The following is a 22,448-nucleotide window of genomic DNA, read 5'->3' as shown; positions in this document are numbered from 1 at the left end:
TCACTCCCGAGCTGTCCCGGTGTCACACCGGGCTGTCCCACAGGAGCAGGGTGTCCCACAGGAGCGGGGTGTCCCGGTGTCACACCGGGCTGTCCCACACCAGCAGGGTGTCGCGGTGTCACACCCAGGGTGTCCCGGTGTCACTCCCGAGCTGTCCCACAGGAGCAGGGTGTCCCGGTGTCACACCCAGGGTGTCCCGGTGTCACTCCCGAGCTGTCCCGGTGTCACACCGGGCTGTCCCACACGCGCGGTCCGGCCCGAGCCGCCCCCGCCACGCGCGGCCCCCACGCGGCGCGGCCGCGAGCCCCGGCCCCCCCCGCGGCGCTCCGTGCGCGGCCCCGGCCGGGAGTGAGCGCGGCCCGGCGGGGGGAGCGGAGGGGGCGGCGCAGTGGAAATTTCCACTCCCTGCAGCAGCGGCGGCGGCGGCGGCTCGGGCGGCTCGGCGGGGCCGGGGGCGGCGCCGGCCGCGGGGGCAGCGCGGGGAGGGCCCGGCCGTGCCCGCGCGGGGGTCCCGGCCCTCAGGCCGCGGTGCGGGGCAGCCCCGGCCCGGCGGGGGCGGCGCTTGGCGCGGGCAGGGCCGGCCCGGTCGAGCGTGCGCAGCTCCTGCGCCCTTTAAGCCGCGCCGCCCCTGTCCGTACGGGCGTCTGAGCCGCGGGAGCCGCGCGGGAAGGAGCCGCCACAGCGCCGGGACGCGCCTTCCTCCACCTCCACCTCCTCCTCCTGTCTCCCCTGCTCCTCCTCTCCGGCCTCGCCGCAGCCCCCTCCTCCCCACCCCGTGCCCCGCTCCTCCCGCCACTGCCAGCTCTAAGATGCCCCGCTATGAACTGGCTTTGATCCTGAAAGCCATGCAGAGGGTGAGTGAGGGAGAGGAGACGGGAGGGAGGGAGGCAGGTGGGACTGGCAGATCCCCCCCCACCCCGATCCTTGCCCCGCGGTGTCCCCTCGGTGCCCGCTGTCCCCGCCGCACCGCGTGGCCCGGCCGGCCCTGTCGCCCGCAGTGTCGCAGCGTGTCCCGGGCTCCGCGGCGCTTCCCCCGCGCTCCGGCCCCTCGCCCATCGCCCCTTCCCTGCCCGCTGCCCCCGAGCCGCAGTCCCCTCTCCCCCTCCCCTCGGGTCCGCAGGTAAGCAGATCCCACGCTCTCCGAGCGGCAGCGATGCGGTTTTCCCTGCCCATCCCCTCCCTCCGTGCCTGGAGCAGGTGAAGCCGGCCCTTCCCCTGCCCCTGCCGGCGCATCCCCCTCTCCCTCTGCAGCACCAGCGCTTTCCATCCCCCTCCCCGCACCTGGCTGGCACCGCCGGGCACCTCCTCGGCTCCCCTGGGCTCCGGGGAGCCTCGGGGCGAGGGAAAGAGCGGCGACAGCGGAGGATTCGCTCCGGCCAGCTGCCAACCGCGGGGTGCCACCTTGCCCCCCGTGTGCCAGGGAAGTGCCAGGGATGGGGCTTTGCCCGCAGCGGTTGAGCGGGGCCGATAGGCCGGGCCGTATCGCCCCCGGGAAGGGGCGCTGGGGGTGGCAGCAGCCGTTGCCGCTGTTTTTTGGCAGCGCGGTGATAACAGAGCTCGGTTAAATGATGCTCTTCCCATTCGGCAGGAGCTGAGTCAATACGTGGGGGAAGGGAGGGGGGTGGGAATGGGGGATGTGTGTGCGTAAAAATAATAATAAAATAAGGCCATCTCCGTGTGGATGGGAGGTTTATTTGGTAAATAACAGCTGATACCGGCCCTTCTCTAGTACCTTCTATAGCCTTTGTTTATCTGCTACTTTCCAGCTTAATATGCGGTGCTGGTGTTGGAATGTAGCGGCACTCGCGCTGGGCTGGAGCCCTCCGATCCAGCCCGGCGTGGGTACTGTGGGATTTACCCTTCATTCCCACCAGCACCTTTTCCCACCGAGCAGCAGCAGCTCAGCAGCGTGGCCGTGGTTTTTTGGGAATTACGGGAGCACGTCCGGTGTGCCGCATGCACTAGTACATTTCCATTCATTTTACATTGGACCATCCACATGTCGGGGCTGGCTTTTTTTTTTTTTTTTTTCTTCTCTCTAATATATTTTTCCCCGTGGTTTAGCTGCAGAAGCTGTAGTAGAGACATCTCACCTGGGTCCTCTAGTGGAGAAATGCAGCAGCAGGGAGAAAGCCGGGTGACATTGCTGCACCAGCTCACCCGGGCAAAAATTCGCCGCTTTTCCACTTGCTTGTCAACATAGAAATTTTTGTCCGATTTTTTTTTTTGTTCCTTTCCACACCTCTCCCCTCGGGTGGATGAGGCAGAGGTGCTTTTTGTAGCCGTGCTGTGGATGTGGGAGATGCTTTAAGCTGGGCACTCGGCATGCAGGGCAGGACAAGCAAGCGTAGCAAATCTGCCATAATACTGAGGCAGGAATAAACTGATTTCTCTGAAAGGATGCCATGGAGTGCTCTCTGCTGGAAAGGCTCTCTGGTTTCTAGGATCTGACCACGGAGATGCAGGGATGAGCTTTTAGCTGTAAGATGCTTCTAATGAACCTCAGGGCACTCAGGATTTAACATCTGCAACCTTTGCCTCTTTGAAGTTGGACTCTCCAGCATGTTCTTTCCACATGGATGTACCTTGAAGGGGTTTTTTTTTAGCTCTGTGATTATGTCCAAACATTTCAGTTTGTGCTGGTGTTTTTAACCCACCCTTGTTGTAAGTCTAAAATTAAGAGTCTGTCTGTAGGTGCTGCTATTTTCGTGCTGTTTTCAGCACACCACATCTGGGTGCTTTTTTGTTTCCCAATATTTTGCTGCTCCTGCCTCTCTTGTGCCATGAGAACTCTTGGAAATACTTTCTCGAGTGGTTTTGTACTCCGTGGTGCTGCTGGATCTTGGCTGGGGGGTTGCTCTAATGACCCCTGTAAGCTGTGCATCATCCTGGCTGTAATACTGAATTAAGTGAGGCAAAATACGGGCATAATAAGCCAGTCTGAAATAGTGGAACGATTCCAGAACTCCTTCCTGGAGAAGAATAAATAACACTGCTTTTCCACACTGGTGACAGCACCTGGGCAGTTGTTCCCTGTCCTGCCCTGTCAGTCCCTCTGTGGTGTCTGTGTGTCCTGGTGCTGTCTGAGCAAGTGCTGACTCTTCTTTTGGTGTCTGTGATGTCCTTCCTCCCCCGTGGCAGCTCCCCTGTCCCCCTGTCACTTGGCTTGTCCTGAACTTCTTGGAGCTCTCTGGCAGCTTGGTGCACACCTCAGCCTGGAGACTTTGCTGCCTCTCTTCAGAGACAAACTTGGTGCTTCTGTGGGGTTTTCCCCACCCACAACTTTCTTTTAATAGTTCCCTTGGCATTCTCAGGGATCCAGGCAGAATTAAGTCCCTCCAGTTCGTTTTTGTTGCTTTAAGCCCTGTTGCTGTCCAGCCCTGCTCGTGTCCAAGTCAGGAATCCTTTCCTGTTCTTTCCCTGCATGTGGCTTCTGTTGGGAGGGTCCCAGCACACCCCATCCATCCTGCCTGCTGCTCTCCTCGGGCTTGGCAGGCTCCAGAGCCTCTCCAGCTCTCCTTTTGTGCCTTAAAAATGCAACACCCAAGAGCTTTGGGAATGGGAAAACTTTCACTTTGCACTGGTGCCACTTATCAGCCTTTGTCTCTGGTTGTCTGCATGTACTTTCCACAAAAAGTCAGGATTTTATTCTGGAGTCAAAGCTGAGCAGCTCTTCTCTGTCCTGATTTGTGAGAGGTAATGGACTTGGACTAAAACCACTGTATTTTTAGATACTAAAACAGAGAATATTTTATATACTCTGTATATAGAGTGAGTTTTTCATCAGCAGAGCCTCCAGTTAGTGACTCTTAGGAAAACAATAATAAAAGTACCCCCAAAATTAATAACCCCCCCGGTACTCTGTGGTGTATTTGGAGGGTGAGAGGTTTGTGTAGGTGAGTGTGAGTTTATGGAGGAGGTGCTTTGGGCAGAGCAAGGTGTGGGCACATGGAGGTGAAATGATTCATTTTTGCCCATTGTGTTGCTTTTCACACTGCAGCATGGAAAGAACAAGTGCTGGGGGGAGCTCGGGGGCAGATTTGTTATCAGCAGTGTCCAGGTGCTGGCAAACCAAACCTTACCTGCCCTCAGCAGCCCCAGGCAGGCCCTGCAGCTGTGCTGGAGGGAAAGGTGCAAAGTGAAGACACAGCTGCCCATGGCCTGAATTCCCTGCTCATAATAAAAGCTGAGCTTCTAAGAATTCCTGATTTTTGTCCCATCTGTGGCTCTGAGTGGGGGGATTGTGGTGGAGCAGCACCTTCAGCAGAGAAGGGCAGTGAATCCCCAGGAGTGAATCCGCAGGAATTCTCACTGCCTGGGAGAGCAGGGAGCTCTGAAACTCCCTGGGAAGGAAGGAAGGAAGTGAGGAAGAGCTGGCAATGGTTTCCTGCTCTGAGGCTGTTTGCCACAGTGACTGTGGGGTGGCAGTGCCACATCTCCGAGGGGATTGGGACACAGATGGGAACCCCACGGTCCTGGAGCTTGGAGAAGAGCTCCAGGATGGATCCAGCCTCTGACTGATCCCCACCTTGTCACCCAGAGCAGAGCACAGGGACACCCATCCCCACCAGCAACTGATGGGCACTTGGTGAATAACTCAGAGTATTTCACTACAAAGGAGGAAATTCATCAGTATTTTATTAGCACTGTGCTCATCTTCACCTGTGGTGGCAAAGTTCAAACACGGTGTCAGAATCTAAAACTTAACCACGTTTTTATCAGCAAATACCTGGACTAGGAGAGCCATCCACCCACTTCTGGAATCCAGAGTGGTTTGGGTTGGAGGGGGTCTTAAAAGTCACCTTGTTCCACATGGCAGGGACACCTCCCACTGTCCCAGGTTGCTGCAAGCCCTGTCCAAGCTGGCCTTGGGCACTTCCAAAGAATAATAATAATAATAATAATAATAATCCTGCAGTGAATGTGTGCTCTCATTTCCCCAGCCATGTTCTCACAACACAACTTGTCTTCAGCAGCTGTTTGTTGCTTTTGGAGTGGCTTGCTGTGTTTCCAAAACTCCCTACCTGCCGTGTGGGGATTGTTGGCTATTTTGGGAAAGCCAAAGTAAATGGGCAGTGGTGTTGCTTGACATCTTGACTATTCCATTTAATTGCTGTGTAGGCAGCTGCAGCAACTGGGCTTTTGATGTCTCAGTTGCCAGGAAGGAGGGGGAGAGAATGAAGCAGGAAGATACTGGGTTTATTTTATTTTATTTCCTTTCCTTTCCGGTGAACCACCTGCTCTTCCAATGGAATTGTGCATCTTCCCCACCCCTCTTCCCAGCTGAGCAGGTTAAAAATTGCACACAAGTTTTTTCCTCTGTTCCCACTGGCATTTTCAGTAGGCTGGAACGGCTCTTGAGCCTGGCAGGGAGGGATGGTGGTGCTGGGATGGAGACCAAAGCCTTGGAACTAAAGACAGGATCAGAAAACAGCAAGATCCAGCCCTGACTCTGCTGCAGGAGTCACCTTTTTGTTTTCTGCCCTGAGCATTCCATAAGGAGAACTGCATTTTGGGGAGTGTGGTGCAGACAGCATTTGGGAACGATACCCTCTTGCCTGATATTTGACATTTCCAGTCTTGGAAGAGCTGGAATTTTTGCCAAGTGTGGCATATGTGCCTGGCTCTGAGGGGACACAGAGGATTATTCTCTACTGCAGAACAGTTTAAGCCTAATTTCAGTTTCTTGCAGGCCCCTGGTGGATTTCAGTGAGGTTTGGCCAGTCCCTCTTCAGGGGACAGCAGTGGGGTTAAACCTTTGAGTTCAGACTCCTCTGGGCTGCCCCTGGTTCCTCCTCAGCAATGAGCTCTCTGCTCCTGCTTGGGTTTTGTTCCTGCTGTCTTCTGGCTGTGGACAGGGAGCTGTTGGTCACTTCAGTGGGGAGGAGATTGTGTCCCTAAACTCTTGGGAGAACCCTTTGTGCTGAGCATTAATCTCTGATTGTTGCAAAGCCCTGAAATGTGACTGATTCCTGTAAAAGTTCTCCATTGTAACAATGAGGAGAAGCTGCTCCTTCAGCTCATGTGTGTCTGTGTTTTCTGTCTCCTAATCTTCATCAGTTCCATACTTTGGAATGATGGAAGCTCTGCTTTTCTCCATGTGTTCTTCCAGGAGCTGATTTCTCCAGTTCCCTTGTCCCAGAACCATCATTGCCACACAAAAATTGCTTGGGCAATTAAGTTGTTGTCAAGTAATTTATCTTCTTCCCTTTTTTTGTTTTGTTTTGCCCAGAGCAGCTGGGGCTGCCCCTGGATCCCTGGAAGTGTCCAAGTCCAGGTTGGAGCAGCCTGGGAACAGTGGAAGGTGTCCCTGCCCATGGCAGAGGTGGCACTGGATGGGCTTTAAATTCTTTCCAACCCAAACCATTCCAGGATTTTATGATTTGTCAGGCTCCATCCATGGCAGGCTGATAATTCCTGGAGCCACAGCCACCCTCACCTCCCTGGCTGCAGGTCTGGGGTGAGGGAAGAGCTGTTTATGTGGAAGCAGCTGCTTGGTAGAGCTTTGTGTCCCACCCTCTGTGTCCCTTACCTGAGGGCAGCAGGAACCTCTGGGCACCAGGTGATTCCCTGGAAAAATTCCTGCCCTATGGAGCAGCAGGGATATCCCCAGTGTGCATGGAAGAGCTGATAGAAAGGTGAAAAGCAGGGAAAAATAAAAACACAGAGGTGCAAAACATAACTAATTATACAGGAAAAATTGGAATTAAATATGTGGAAAGTAAGGCAAGATGTGAGGACCTGTCCTGGGGAGCACTGGTGTAAACATTAGTGCTAAAAATGAGATTCTAGAGAAAATTCATCACCCCTGGTGAGGAGGAGGGCAGGAAGGAAGTGGATGGTGTAAAGTGAGGGTTATGAACCCAAGAAACAGCGTGGAGGAACTGCAGAAGAACTGTTGTTCTGCTATTTTTTAATCCTGGTTTGTCCACTTGCAAGCCAGTCCTTGTGTCCAGTCCTGCAGATACCTAAGGAATAATAAAAAGCCAGGTCCATGCAGAGGAGGGAATGTGTTCAGTGGAGTTGGTGTTTTAGAAAAAGAAATCAATGTTCAGTAGCTTTTAATAGAGATATTCTGCATCAAGCTTTGTAATTAGCATGAATTGTTTTGGAACCAACAGAATTTTATTGAACTCTGGTTTTGGTGTCTTGAAATCTCCAAGAAGAATCACAAGGCTTGAAACAGCACCCAGCTGACTGGGAAGCTTGGAGAGCCTCAAATTCTTGGATTCTCTATGATCCTGAACTTCTGTCTCACCCATCAATAATCCTGGGGGTGCTTTATATTCTTCCAAAGATTGTGGGCAGCCACAAATGTGATGGGAATTTGGGGAAGTCCTAAAGAAACTTAATGAGTCTGGTTGGTTTTTTTTTTTTCTTCTTTTTTTTTTTTGTTCTTCCTAGAAATTTGAAGAAGAATTTCCTCCTGGTATCTTGCCCAGTTTCATGGAGACTGACACTTCTCCTTTCTCATTTCCCAAGTAATTTCTGCACTCTCACAGCCAAAAGCCTCCTCAAATGGGATGAACCAGCACATTTTTTAGGCTGGGATTATCCAGTTCCTGCTGAGTGCTGATCACCACCAGCTGCATCACAGCATTGAGCCTCCAGCTGAAGGAAAGGGCATCCTCAGCAGCGGCAGAGATTTTGCAGCAGTTCTGATATTTGCTTCTAGAAAAGGTGATAACCTTGTCCAGAGAACTGAGGTGGTCCCAAATCCACTCCAGAAATCCAAAATCCAATTCTTGGCTGCTGAGGTTTGTTTGAGGCTCCTTCTCTTGCTGCTGCTCTGCTGATCAAATCTTCATCTCCTCCATCGCTGCCGTGGCAGTGCAATGTTTGTGCTGCTGCATTTTGGGTTCCACAAGTAGGGATTTGAGCCCTGGGACTGACTCAAGAGTCTTGCTGCACCCTCCAGTGCAGTGTGATCTTGCCTGGTGCTGTGAGATGCCAGAACCTTCCAGTTTTTGCCAGCCCCTTGGCAATATCTGGCTTTTTGCCCTCTGGTGCCCTTGGTGTTGCTGGTTCAGCACGTGGCTTCTGGGTTGTCTCTGCCCCTTTTTCTTTCAGTTCCTGTGGAAAAGAACTGTGTCCCGTGGAGTGGGGAAAGTCACCTCACTGTGGTTTCCTTGCTGGGCTGGGCTTTGTGGTGACAAACTGAGCTCAGGAGGGCCCTGCTGGGGCTGCAGCCCAGGCAGGAAAGGTTCTGCAAGGCCCAATTCCTTGGCAGTTTCTGCTCCCTTCACAGAATTCCAGAGCTTGGAAAAGCCCTGCCAGCCCATGCAGTGCCAGCTGTGCCCCATGGGGCACCTTGTCCCCAGCCCAGAGCACTCAGTGCCACCTCCAGGCCTTCCCTGGGGACTCCAGACCTCCCTGGGCAGCCCCTTCCAGGTCCTTTCCATGAAGAAATTCCTCCAGATAACATTTGTCACCCATGGAAACATAAGCCAATTCTTTGGGCTGACCAGGGGAAAAGGAAGGTTTTAACTCCTTATTTTCTTTAATTTGATAATTGATGGATTCCTCTCCTGGGTATGATGGGTATCGTGTCTAGGTAGACCTGGAGAAGACAGAATTTCTTTCTGGTGTCTCTGTATTTAACAGATAAAAAGAGAATTTCTGTCTCCTTCCCTCTGTCCCCAGCTTACCCCCCTTGCCCTGGAGGTGTTTGGAGTTTTGGGAAGAACAGTGGAAGCAAATCAGTTCCTTATTCCTGCTGGAGTGCTGGGGACTGGCTCTTGGCAAAGGGAACCAGCCAAGTGTGAATGTCACAGGCAGTGGCATGAAGTGCTTGGGGAGGGTGATGCAGATCCTGAAAAAATCCATCTTTTCTTGCTTTGCAAGGCTGGAGCTTCTCTTGTGTCTACTGACTGCTGGAGTGTCCTTCCTGTGCCTTCTGCCCTTCATTTGTCACTTGGTGGGACACTGGAATAGGTGTATTTGCTTGGGATGAGGGGAGAAAATGGTTAAAAAACCCCCAAAAATGACAACCAAATGAGGTCCTGCTCTAACAGTGCCAGTGCCCTTGAGCTCCAGTTGGCCTCACATCACTCCAGTTCCTGCTCTGTAATTGTCCACTGCCCATCCCATTTCTGACTGGCAGGGAGTTCTGTGTCTCTTGTTTTGGGGTTACTTATTTCTCTCATGTCTCCCTCAGCAGTTGTGTAGAAAAGAATCCAGAAGAATTTATGCTGGAACAAGCTGCTTTTTTGTGCTGCTGCAGTAAAATGAAGACTAGAGCTGGCGTGATTCCTGACCAAAACAAAAGTTCCTTACGTGTTCATAACAGCTCCTTTGAGTGAGTGACTCCTTCCTTGCACCTCAAATTGGATTTTTTTTTGGTAGAGGTGGTTTATAGAGGTGGTTCCTGAGTTCTCCAGCCCAGCAGGAGCTCGATGTGGTGATGATGGAGAGTGTGACCAGCAGGTTCAGCCAGGTGGGCTCAGGTAACCTGGAAATGGGGCCCTTTTCTGCTGCAGCCTCTGGAGTTCCCCAGCAGCTCCAGTTATTTATTGGCTGCTCCAGGTCAACCTCTGCCTTCCCTGTGTGCCCCAGGGGGGCTTCCCTGGCACATTCCTCTGCCCCAGCTCCTGGTTTTCAGGGAAAAGCCTGGAACTGCTGCCCTGGATGCTGAGGGCTCTGTTGAGCAGCTGCCAAGGATAGCCCCTGCTTCCTCAAGGGCATGTGCTACATAATTTATGTATCACTTACTCCATGAAGAGCTTCAGTGCTCCTTTTTCTGTGTTCTGGAGTGCTGCGGTAAATGGAACAAAGTTTTTCCTCTTTTTTTTTTTTTTTTTTTTTTTTTCCCTCTAAGAGGTTTTTTTTCCTTGTGTTTACTGTGGAGCAGTGGACAGGTAGGAGCTCCCTGGTGTGTCCATGGCCAGGAGTGTGAGGGGTTGGAAAACACACTCAGGAGGTGGCACATGGCACAGACCCCACTCAAGGCACAGGACTTCTGGTATTTATGAATTTTTCTGTGGCAGAGTTAATATTTTCCATGATCCTGGCAGTCTGGACAGATTTCTTCCACACAGCAGAGCTGTTCAGGTAGGTGAAGTGCTGCAGATCTGATTTCAAATGCTCCTGCTTGAAGGTGGAGAGGGAAAATGTTCCCAAGAAATAATCTGAAAACTGCTTGGAAATCTGTGAGCAGAGCACCTAATTCGCTAACAGTGGGCACTGCTGTGGGATAGGTGGGCATCTGCATCCCCAAATTAACCCTGAAAACATCAGGATTGGTGAGGAGAAAAGGGGAGTCAGCTCAGACATTCCCATCTGCCAGAAAGCCATCGGAGCTGAGAACAAATGGTGGCTTCAGAGCTGGAGCAGTTGGACTCTGGCATGGTTTAAACACTCATTTTATTAGAAAAGAACTGTGGAGAAAGTTTTCCTTTAGAGCAATCCTACAAATTTCTCCTCAAAATCTCACCCTGGGTCTGCTTCACATTATGAAATCTCTCTTCAGGGACTGCTTGGGATTTTTTTTTCCCCTTAAGGAACAGGCTGGGTGTTGGAGAGACATATGCATTGTTTCACCAGAGCTGCAGCCTCTATTTCCAGACAAGAGGGAAGCACATTGTTTTGTGTCTTTGATATGATCCAGCCAGAAAACAGCCTCAGGGAAGAAAATTCCCAGTCCTTGGCAGCAGCACTGTCTTTCTGCCTTTTTTTTTTCCCCTCTCTCTGTCAGTGCCACAATGTTCACTGTTCTAATACCTCAGGACTAAACTCACATGGGGCATCTCAAAAGTCCTTTGTAAGACTTGAGGTCAGAACTTGCTGAAAGTTCAGAGGGACGAGTCTCATTTTCCTAATGAAGAAAAGTTCCAGGGTTATTTTGGAATTAGGTCTAAGAAACTGGTACAAGAAGCTACTTCAGTGCTGTAATTTAGTGACAGTGCAGCAAATTTGTGGTGGCTGCTGAAAACTTTCCACCTTCCAGCTCGGGCAGACTGAGCCTTGCAAAAAAACCCTCAGGTGTTGGTGACAGAGGGCAGGGTTCATTCAGCTCTCTGAAATGTGATTATTTCAGGTGCATGGTCTGGCTGTATCTTCCTATGGAAGACGCTGCAGGAAACTTCACTTGTTGTTTATTTTGGTTGGAATGAGCCCCCTGGAGCTGAAGTGACTTAACTGAGGAATGTCACAATTTATTTGAGGGCAGCTGCATCTAATAGTGACACACTTGTCAGAGAGTCTGGATCCTGGAATTACAGGAGGTTTGGATTCCCAGGGACCTCAGAGCCCATCCAGTCCCACCCCCAGGGCAGGGACACCTTCCATTATCCCATCCTGCCTGGCCTTGGACATTCCCAGGGATCCAGGGCAGCCACAGCTTCCCTGTTAATATCCTGTTTGTAGAAACACTCTGAACACTTGGGATATCAAATTGAATTGATTTTAACAAAGATTTTTGGGATTTTTCCATATTGCTCTATAGGGTATTTGTGACAGGTCACTGATGAACCTACAGGGAAGATGGTGGGGGGTGAACTCAAGTTAAAATCAAATATTTTTTGTAATGAGAAGGACAACAGAACATTAAAAATATTAATTATTAGCATTTCCTTATCCGGCTGTTCTCCTGGTTTTCTGTATAGCAGATTTTCTTTTTGTCATATCTCAGTAAAATCTCTTCTTCCCTTTCTCTTCAAATATTTATAATTTTGGTATAAACATAACGTAGTTGAAAAATTAGCTGAATATAGCAAAAGACACAACACTATTAAAGTGTTGCTCCAAAGTGCTTAAAACTAAGAATAGTCCATTAAACTTGGCTCTGATTGCGTCATCTGATGTGAAGTGTTTATAATTTTGGGTTGGATTAAGCTATTAGACCATTTAACTACTCCTGTATTTGCGGGTGGGGAGAAATGTGAATTCTTCTGTGGAAGAATTGAAAATACATCTGTGGTTTGAGGCTTCTGAGAAATGATAAATTTAGCCCAGTGCTGTAATCAGTCCGTTTTGTGCCATTCTCCTTAGTCTCTCATTATTGGCTGTAATTCCAGCAGAAGGAATATCTCTATTCTCAAGTGGGTTTGTGGTGCTGGGGGGGAACCCTTATTATTTTTATTTTTTAAATTTTTCTCCTGAAAAACAGCTGGACCATGCAAATGACAGAGTGGTGGATTTCTCCTTAAGGTTAAAGTTGTGGCTTGCTGGGAGCTATTTTTAAAATCTATGAGGAGTTGCACGTTTTTACCTCAGTACCACTGCTGCCTTTAACACAATGTGTGCATTTTCAACCTTAACTCTCTTGGAATTTCAAATGGTTTTATTGACCCTTTAAACAAACCCAGTATATGGCAGGGATGCTAAACAAAAGAAACCAACCAAATATTAGAATATGCTATCAGGCTGTTTGTATTAATGATTAATTAATGGGGAAATGGGAGCTCCGGCCTTGTGCCAGGGAAAGAACTAGAAGGGGATGCCTGGAGCTGATGCTTGTAGGACTTGTGAGATTTTATGGCCAGAAAAAAGATCCAGTGTTGGTTTTCTTGTGCTTTTGCCAGTGGGTGGGAAAGAGGAGTGAGTCAGACCCTGTTCCTCACCTTCTGTAATAATCTCATCATTGCTACCAAAGGTTTGTGTTCTGATCTTTAGACTAAACCTGTTCTTTGCTTTGGTCTTCCCTTCCCATGGCCATTGGCTGTAGGAGATGGAAGAATCCTGTGTCCAGCTCTCTCCAAGCCCATTAGAAGCCTTTGGGTTGGTAGAGGGTGGGCAGGCCCTGGCACAGGGTGCCCAGAGCAGCTGGGGCTGCCCCTGCATCCCTGGCAGTGCCCAAGGCCAGGCTGGACACTGGGGACAGTGGGAGGTGTCCCTGCCATGGCAGGGGCTGGCACTGGCTGGGCTTTGAGGTCCCTCCAACCCAAACCATTCCATGATTCTGTGGTACCTCCCAAGGCATAAACAAGAGATGGGAGCACATCCCAAATCCATGAGGGAGCCACCATGCAGCTCCTCAGGGCCCCTTCCTCTGCCACCAAGCCTTCATTGTCCCTTCCCTCCACTTCCAACAGGTTTTGTTTGCTGCCGAGTTTGAGAGCTGTCAGGTGGGATTGGGAATTTGGGAAGAGCGTGACAGGGAGAGCTTTGCCTCCATACCTTCCATCCTCTCCGTGCTGGGATGGGAATGGATGCTGGAAGGACATTTCCTGGCGTCCTTGCAGCTGTGACTGCTGCCAGAACCCACCCAGTGTTCCCTCCCGTGCCTCTGGTGCTCCCACAAAACCCCAGGTGTGGGTGTCCAAAGGCACTGGCCCTAAAGTGAGATGGCAGGTGGAGTTTTGCTTCTGCCATTTGCTGGAATGGGATGTTTTCTCCCCTTGGATCACATGGATGTGTATGGAGAGCTTCCCGAGTGAAAAATAACCCTGTGATTATCTGTACCCCAGACAGGAGCAAACTCACCTCAAAACCTGCAGAATAACCTTGATTCTCCAGCTGATTTGAAATGGATGTTGATATTTGACAGTGCTGTGACCTCGCTTTGGTTTTTCTAGCAGCCAGCTGGTGTCTCAGGTGCTGTCCTGTGGTGCCAGGATCTCCCAGGATTTGGGAGGTGCAGTGCAGGAAATGCTGAGCCAGGTTTGGGCTCCATAGCCGTTGTTATTTGTTGGTCTTTTTAAATTTTATTTTCCTACGATTGCTTGGAAGAGGAAGATCTGGTTAGTGGCTTGAGAAGGAGACTTGTGAGACACCAGAGTAATGAAAAAGAAAATGTATTTTTGTTGCTTGCTGTGTTCTGGGGAATTTGGGTCACTCAATCCTCCCGAATTGCTGCGTCTCTGAAGGTACCTGTAACCATTGAAGTTGACTTGTGAAAGGCTTTTACCACTTAGCCCTACAAATATTGAATGATGTCTGTTTTGGATTGCAGGAAATATAAAGGGGGAAAAATCTGTGGTGTTCAGTGATTTGTTTTACTACACTTCAAATTTTTTCTCATTACTTCATGAAATTCCTCTCTAATTCAATCTTTGTCTTTTGTCTTTGCTGCCTTGCAGGGTTGGTACAGTAGGCCTCACTAAACTTAGCTGCAACTAAGAATTTCTCCTACATCAACTGAGTTAAGGCTGATGCTCTTGTGGAATGTGGATTAAAAGTGCGTGCTAAGTTCCCAAATTTGAGAAGCGGAGAAAAGTAAATGTACCACTGCCACCAGCATCAGGACAGCAAACCAAGGGACAAAGAATTTGACCCGCTGTGTTGATTTTGGTTAAAACTGGTTCACGTGGTGCTTAAGAGACGTTGGCTGGGGGGCGAGAAGTGGACGTCAGCGAAGGCTTTTTGGTTACAAAATGAGGGCTTCTTTGGAGCCAGCAGACATTGCCATTGTGGCCCTGTACTTCGTGCTTGTAATGTGCATAGGTTTCTTTGCCATGTGGAAAAACAATCGGAGCACCGTGAGTGGCTACTTTTTGGCAGGGCGTTCTATGACCTGGGTAGCTATCGGGGCCTCGTTGTTTGTGAGCAATATTGGAAGTGAACATTTCATTGGGCTCGCAGGATCTGGAGCGGCGAGCGGATTCGCCGTAGGCGCGTGGGAGTTCAACGCCTTAATGCTTTTGCAGCTTTTGGGATGGGTCTTCGTGCCAGTCTACATCCGCTCGGGAGTGTACACCATGCCCGAATACTTGTCCAAGCGGTTCGGAGGGCATAGGATTCAAATCTATTTTGCAGCGTTGTCTCTGCTTCTTTATATCTTCACCAAACTCTCGGTTGACTTGTATTCAGGGGCGCTTTTTATCCAAGAGTCCCTAGGGTGGAACCTCTACCTGTCAGTGATCCTGCTGATCGGAATGACGGCGCTGCTGACCGTGACCGGAGGGCTGGTGGCCGTCATCTACACGGACACCCTCCAGGCGCTGCTTATGATCATCGGGGCCCTCACACTCATGATCATAAGCCTCATGGAGGTCGGTGGGTTTGAAGAAGTGAAAAGGAGGTACATGTTGGCGTCACCAAACATCACCTCCATCCTCCTCACCTACAACATCTCCAACACCAACTCCTGCAACGTCAGCCCGAAGCCCGACTCTCTCAAAATGCTGCGCGAGCCGACGGACGAAGACATTCCCTGGCCCGGGTTTCTGCTGGGACAGACCCCGGCCTCGGTGTGGTACTGGTGCGCCGACCAAGTCATAGTGCAGAGAGTTCTGGCCGCCAAAAACATCGCTCACGCCAAAGGCTCCACCCTCATGGCCGGCTTCTTGAAGCTGCTGCCCATGTTCATCATCGTGGTGCCGGGGATGATCTCCCGCATCCTGTTTGTGGATGACATCGCCTGCATCAACCCCGAGCACTGCTTCCAGGTGTGCGGGAGCAGGGCCGGCTGCTCCAACATCGCCTACCCGCGCCTGGTGATGAACCTGGTGCCCGTGGGGCTGCGCGGGCTCATGATGGCCGTGATGATCGCCGCCCTGATGAGCGACCTGGACTCCATCTTCAACAGCGCCAGCACCATCTTCACGCTCGACGTCTACAAGCTCATCAGGAAGAGCGCGACCTCCCGGGAGCTCATGATCGTGGGCAGGGTGTTCGTGGCCTTCATGGTGGTGATCAGCATCGCCTGGGTGCCCATCATCGTGGAGATGCAGGGCGGGCAGATGTACCTGTACATCCAGGAGGTGGCGGATTACCTGACCCCGCCGGTGGCCGCCCTGTTCCTCATGGCCATCTTCTGGAAGCGCTGCAACGAGCAGGGGGCTTTCTACGGCGGCATGGCCGGGTTCGTCCTGGGCGCCATCCGCCTGATCCTGGCCTTCTTCTACCGCGCTCCCGAGTGCGACCAGCCGGACACCAGGCCCGGCTTCATCAAGAACATCCACTACATGTACGTGGCCACGGCCCTGTTCTGGATCACCGGGGCCGTGACGGTCGTGGTGAGCCTGCTGACGCCGCCGCCCACCAAGGAGCAGGTCCGGACCACCACGTTCTGGGCCCTGTGGAAGCGCGGCGCGCCGGAGAGCGCCGGCAAGGGGGAGCTGTACCAGGGGCAGGAGAAGAGCATCCTCAAGTGCAATGAGAACGCCAACCACATCATTCCCAACGGGAAGTCGGAGGAGAACATTAAGAACGTGAAACCGGAGGATATCAACCTCCTGGTGACGTGCAGGGATGACAGCAACCCGGTGATCTCGGTGAGCCACTCCGAGGTGGAGACGCCCGTGGATTGTTACTCCAACGGACAGGCCGCCCTGATGGGGGAGAAGAAGCACGAGGAGGAGGAGGGGACTGACAACAGGGCGAGACATTTGAAATTCATAGATTGGTTCTGTGGCTTTAAAAGTAAAAACGTAAACAAGAGAGTGGTTCGGGAGGTCGAGGAGGAGACTGTTTGTTTACAAATGCTGGAAGAGACTCCAAAAGTTAAACTATTACTAAATACTGGACTGGTCTGTGTCTGTTCCCTTGGAATCTTCATGTTTGTCTACTTCTCTTTGTGAGTGAATAGTGAACTTTTAAGGGTATGGCTTAAACATACAGAAGTTGATACAGGTCTCTGGAGATTTTTGGTTTTTCCTTTCTTTTCTTTTCAAACAACATAACCACAACCCAGGCATTGTTTACGCTATAATTGTAAGGTCAACTCAGCTTTAGCCTATTTCGAGACCATTTGAGATGTGTTGTCCTCCCTCTGCTGAAAGCAGAACCTGTCCTGTGGTGGCTTTTTCTTTTCTCCCTTTTGTGTTGGTTTTATTTTTTTTTTTTTTCCATTTGCAGCACTAACCTTTTGTTTTTCTGTGTATAAATATACCAAAGGTAGGCAGGTGGCTGTGTTTGAAGTCAGGCAGTTACAGCTCAGTCAGCATTAAGTGAAGATAACAGGTAATCAGTTACCAGTGTGTAAAATCTGAGTGATTAAAGCTGTGTCAAAAGATTTTTAAACGCAGAGCTGTGATGCACATTTATAAAATAACTGTATTACCTTGGCCAACTTAGCACTTTTTAATTGCACTCACTGCTTTTTTTCTTTTTTCAGTTTCTCATTTCTCTTCTGGCAACAACAGGAAGCTGTTTTGTCTCATTTTATAGCACTTAAAACATGATGGCTCTTAGCAGGTTTCTGCCTTTTTTTTTACTCTTTGTAAGGAAATTTTTGTCTTTTGATTTTTATCCGCTGTAAATTCCATTACTGAAAAGTTTCTGTATTTAAAAAAAAAAGAAAAAAAAGAGAAAAACTAAAACAAAAAAAAGCCTGGAGATGACAAACTCTCAGTGGAGGAGGACAAAAAAGAAATATTCTTTCTGTGGGGTTTTGTAGTATATTGAAATTGAAGAATCACAGAATTCTTGGGGTGGGTTTGGGATGTCCCTGGGCAGCTGTTCCAGGGCTCTACCACCTCCATGGAAAGAAATTTTTCCTCAGGTTTGGGTGGAATTTCTCGAGTTTCAGTAAATGGCCAAAAGATTAATTCAGCCTCTCCACCCTCTGAACCTTTAGGACATTGTAAGGATTAGCTTCTTTTTAGGGAAAAATCTGTTTGTAGGTTCTGCCATATGGGAAGAAGAGAACCATGAAGCTTTGCATGTCTTGAAAAACTGTTTTGCACCCTGCAGAAGGGTTTTCCTCTGCTGTGTCTGGGAGGAATCCCAGAGGAGGAAGAGGAGGAAGCTCTGATGCTGCAGAGGGAGAACAACTGGGAAGGCGAGGAAGGGGAAATGGGAGGGAGAGGTGAAAGTGCTCCTTGTTTTCCAGAGTCCTTTTGCCCCACGTCTTCTCCCACTTCCCCTTCACCTGTCAAAATTCCTTTTTGTATTTTGAGGAATCCCAGAATCCCTGAGCTTGGAAAAGCCCTCGCTGGTCATTGAGTTCCAGCTGTGCCCAATCCCCTCCTCGTCACCCAGCCCAGAGTGCCCCATTCCTTGGACACCTCCAGGGCTGGGCACTCCACCAGCTCCCTGGGCAGCCCCTTCCCCATGAGTGACCTTTGTGTGAAGAAATTCCCTCCTTCCCTCCCTCCTCAGAAGGATCCTGAGGGATTCGGTGTCAGGAGACGGGGAGTGCGTGCAGCCACAAATCTGTGTCGCCAATTGAGGTCTGTCCTGTCCTCAGGATTTTTCCAAAAACCTGAATTCCTCCCAGGCAGTCACAGCTATTTGTAGATCTCCAGGTCCAGAGGATGTTTCCTCCTGAAGGATGGATGCAAGGGTGGATGGAAGGATGGATGGATGGATGGATGGATGGATGGATGGATGGATGGATGGATGGATGGATGGATGGATGGATGGATGGAAGGATGGAAGGAAGGAATGCCCAGGCAGGGATGAGCAGTTCCCAGGTGTGGAGGATGTGTGTGTAGCAGGTTAGTGCTCTCATCCTTCCCCAAGCCAAGCTGGGTCCTGGTTTTGGGAGCAGAGCCCATCAGTGTTAAAACTCCTCTCTCCAGGACAGAGTGGTCATATCCAGGCTTTCCATGGAAATAATTCCTCCAGTTGTCTTTGCTCCTGAGCTCGTTCAGGAGAACATGAACTGGCTGGGCCAAAATCGGGCTGAGGGACCACTGTGAGCATTCACCAAAACCATTGCAGGGGTCCAGCACCATTTCCTTGGCACACAAACAAGAACCAATTCCTGTGGGGGAAACCCTTTTGTAGAGATGAGATTTGGGTCAGTCCTGCCTTTTCCTGCTGGAGAAAGTTTGCTTTTCCAGTGGTGCCATCCACACGGCTTCTAGCAGATAATTCCCAATACATCTTTTCAGATAAAACGATTCACTTCTATTTTTTGGGGTGGTTTTGTTTGCTTTGACGGTGTTTTAATATCAGCTGAATCTCATTCATTCCAATACTTTGACCAGAGGCTGAGATGCCCCACTTTTCTCCACTTGCTTTAGTTGTTGCTGCTGGGAAGTAGAACTACTCCAAAGTGGAAAACTTGGAGTGTTGTTGCAATATTTGTAAGAGAGGAGCCACCATATGTGGTGCTGATGTTGCTACCAATGGGAAAAGACAGATTTTCTTATGATTTGTGTGTCCACAGCTTGGTTTGGGAAAACATTTTAAATCCTATTTAAGGGTGAAATCCTGGTGTGTGGAATTAATGGCATCTCAAGTTGCTTCATTAGTGGGCTGAGCTGTGAAGGACGGTTTGATGCAAAGACGTAGGGAATTGTTTCCATACAGGATAAAATCATTTAGGGCAACATTTGATCATAGTGGGATGAAAAATCTATTGTAGAAGGCAAAGCTAATTCTCAGTCCAACAATATCCTCCTGAGAAGGCTGGGATGTGGCTCCAACACCCGGTTTGGCCCGGGGAAGGAGACTCGCGTCCGTTCGGAGCTCGATTGCTCGGAACAATTTTGGAGCACGATTTTGGAGCAGCTCCTGGCACTGGGGTTTTCCAGGCTGCTCCTCAATGTGCAGCGCTCTGCCACCGCCTGGGAAGCCAGGTTAGCTCAGGGACCCTTTGGCTCGGCTCCATCCCCCTGTGCTGTCCCCAGGGTGCCTTACACGGGCGGGCGGGCGGGCGGCCCAAGGCGCGGCTGGAGGAGGCGCTGCCCGCGCTCCTTCCAACGCTTCTCCCTGCTGCTTCCATCCCTCCCCAGCCATTTGCTCCTCCAGGAGGACACTTGGAAGAGCCAACAGGCACAATTCCAGTGTCCTGCTTGGTCACATCCGCGGGGAGCTCTCCTTGGCCGTGGGAGGGAGCTGAGTCCTTCAGGACTGCACTGAGGTGCTCCATCTCCCGCTTCCTTTATTCTCCCTTTTGCTACACTAACGAGCTGCCACATTAATCACACTGCTAATTGGCAGGCAGGATCATCATGGATTATTAATCTGCCTCCCCAGCCCATCTTCAGACCTGGTATTGTGAAGCTTTTAAGCAAATTCTTTCTCCAGTGCTTTTTCTCTTCAGGTGTTTTGTGTGCTCCTCTTCAGCCTCATTGTGTCGTAGAGATCCTGGAAGTTGCTGATGCTCTTTGCTGCATAAAACCACTTAATAAAAGGCCTTTATTAATAAATAAAGATATTCCTAAGGTTCCAAGCAAGCTGCCTGCTGGTGAGAAGGACCTTGTGTAGGAGAAGGGATTTTTTATAGCGTAAACAAGCCTTTGCTGAAGGGGGAAGTTGGTGAATTTGGGGTTAAACACCCATTTTTTGGTTCAGCAGAACCACAGAGTGTTTCCCACGATGGAATTTTGTTGCCTGGCCCCCTCCCCCTGGGTGGGGCTGGTTGTGCTTCTGTCTTGCAGCAATGGGTTTATTTATTATTGCCTTGAGCTTAGGATGACAAGTCCTGGAAAACTGAGTTTGGAGTGACAGCTTTTTTTCTTCTTGTTATTTTCCTTAACTTATTTTTTCTGGTAAGATATTTGAATTTTGCTCCTGGAAATGGTAGAAGCCTTTTATTTAAAAAAATAATAAAAAAAAAATAAAAAAGAAGAGGCTTCTTGAGAGTTTAATAGAACACTTTGGGAGACTGTTTTTATTTAAGTTTTTTTTTTAATGGCTGATTTGATGCTATTCTCTGCCAAAGTTTAGAGGCTTTTTTTGTTGTTTAATTTTTTTAAAATAATTTTTCCTGTTTAGCTTTTAGGGAAAGGAAACCGTGCGAGATTGTAAGAAATAAAAATGGCCTTCAGTATATTCCTTATATTGTGTATTTTTTACTTCTCCACTTGTGTGTTCCCTGATCCCAGAAGGGCCAGGATGAGACTTCTGATGAGAGTCATGAGCCCTGTAACCCAGGAGAGAAAAGGATTTATTTCCATGAGGTTACAGTGGAGGGGGCAGAGCCACCAGGGAGCTCTGCCAGCACTTAAAAGATGCTTACAACTTTAAAACAGCTTTATTTTTTTTATATATCTATTTTTTTAAATCCTGAGATAGAGGAGGTGTTGGGAATTGCTCCCTTTCAGAGAACAGAGACATGGAAGGAGCTGGAGTTGCCAAGCTCCAGCTTTCTCAAGGAAATCTTTGGATTTAGCATGTACAGAGAAGCAAAATTACTCATCTGTTAATTTGGTATTCTGTATGTTCTGTGCCCTTAAATGTAATTGTTTTGAAAATAAAACTAACCTTGTTATGTGATGTTAAAAGCAGACTTCTGTGCAATGTTTTAATTTTTTTGGTTTTTTTTAAAGAAAATGTTTGTATATAATTAAATGGTTTAATGTGCTTTAATTGGCCTAAGGTAAAGAGTAGTCCTAGAATGTAAAACATATATAATTAGAATTTCTGATTTCACTGTGAGATCTCTGAACTCTTGGTTTTTTGGTATTGTTTTGGTTTTTTTGGTTTTTTTTTCCTTTCTTGCAAAGTGGTTTTGATTTGTTTACAAAACACTTTCTCTTTGATTTCTTTCCTGGTGTTGGTTTCAAGGCATTTGCTTCACTTCTGTTCCAATCTTGAACTCATGGTATAGTGACATCTGGTGACACTTGGCATTCTCAGTTCCACTGTGTAAAGTCAGACACTTTGAGCAAAACTGGCGGTGAAATGACAATTCTGTGTCTAGGGATTCACGCTTTTCAAATGAGGTGGTTATAAAAATAGTTGCTGTGCAAAATGTTAGTAGTCTTCTTCAAGAAGAAAGCAAAATTTTCTAATCTCACTCGAGCAGTCTCTTCATTCATCATCTTCTTTTTTAAAGCACAGTGTCAAAGTGATGCTGCTTTACCTTGTATCTCTGAGAAAAATGTTTTTTTAGATATCTGTGAAGTATTTTTGGGTTTTGTTGCTGTTGTATTTTTCTGCAGATTTTATATAAAATACCAGTTAATGAACTGCCTTTTTTCTGTTGGTTTTTTTTAACTCTCTAAAATACATTTCAGACCAAAACCAAATGATATCATATAACATTTGAAACCTGCCTTTTTCCTTGTCCCTTGGTTGTTTTTTTGGAAATAAGCCAAATGGGCATGTAGATAAGATCACTATAATGGATCCAGGTCTCTTTTGGTAAAGTGTTATTTAAAGGTCTGTTAAGATCTTATAAGACAATATAATGAAAAAAAAAAAACTTTACTGTAGTAGGAATATAGATTTAGAAGTGTTAATGAGATTAATACAGCTTAATTATATTGTAAGTTGCTACTGTCCTTAATGACAAGCTTTTTGTCATAGAAACGATGTATGATAAATTAATTTTGGTCTAGTGTATAGAATTATCATATTGCTATCAATCTTTGAAGTAAATCTGATGCAAAATTTTCATAGTTAGCATTGCTGGCCCTGTGTATACTGTTCTTTGTATACTGTATGCATTTTATTTTGCCTCCTGCATTAGTCTTCAAACTAAAACTCTTATTAGAGAGTATTTGGATACTTTCAGACTGTGTTTCTTGCAGTTTACATTCCTTTACCATGGCATTTTGTCCTGTCTCAAAGTATTGTATGGAAATGTTTCAAACTTCTGTACAAAGTTTCAATAAAAATAGAGAAAAAAAAAAACCCAAAAAAAACCCCAACGGACCAACCCACCAGAA

General features: G+C 48.6%; 2 protein-coding genes across 2 annotated transcripts in view; both read left to right on the top strand.

Annotated features, from left to right (window-relative positions):
- Window positions 1-746: 746 nt before the first annotated feature.
- The window catches only part of MRPS6 (mitochondrial ribosomal protein S6), a 45,552-nt gene continuing 23,850 nt past the window's right edge, over window positions 747-22,448 (top strand). Inside the window, exon 1 of the mRNA XM_036389324.2 lies at window positions 747-854. Within this exon, the coding sequence (XP_036245217.1) occupies window positions 810-854 (45 nt within the window). The 5' untranslated portion in view covers window positions 747-809. The remainder of the gene's footprint in view (window positions 855-22,448) is intronic.
- On the top strand, window positions 751-22,448 carry SLC5A3 (solute carrier family 5 member 3). Its single transcript, XM_036389281.1, has 2 exons — window positions 751-854; window positions 14,019-22,448. Exon 2 carries the CDS (start codon window positions 14,313-14,315, stop codon window positions 16,458-16,460), a length of 2,148 nt encoding a protein of 715 aa, XP_036245174.1. The 5' UTR covers window positions 751-854; window positions 14,019-14,312; the 3' UTR covers window positions 16,461-22,448.

The sequence above is a fragment of the Molothrus ater genome, chromosome 2 (genome assembly GCF_012460135.2).
Source record: "Molothrus ater isolate BHLD 08-10-18 breed brown headed cowbird chromosome 2, BPBGC_Mater_1.1, whole genome shotgun sequence".
Classification (NCBI taxonomy): domain Eukaryota; kingdom Metazoa; phylum Chordata; class Aves; order Passeriformes; family Icteridae; genus Molothrus; species Molothrus ater.
This window is presented reverse-complemented; position numbering and strand designations above follow the sequence as displayed.

Bases quoted from the DNA above. Each gene is read 5' to 3' on its own strand.
- SLC5A3 (XM_036389281.1), top strand. From the start codon at position 14,313: ATGAGGGCTTCTTTGGAGCCAGCAGACATTGCCATTGTGGCCCTGTAC.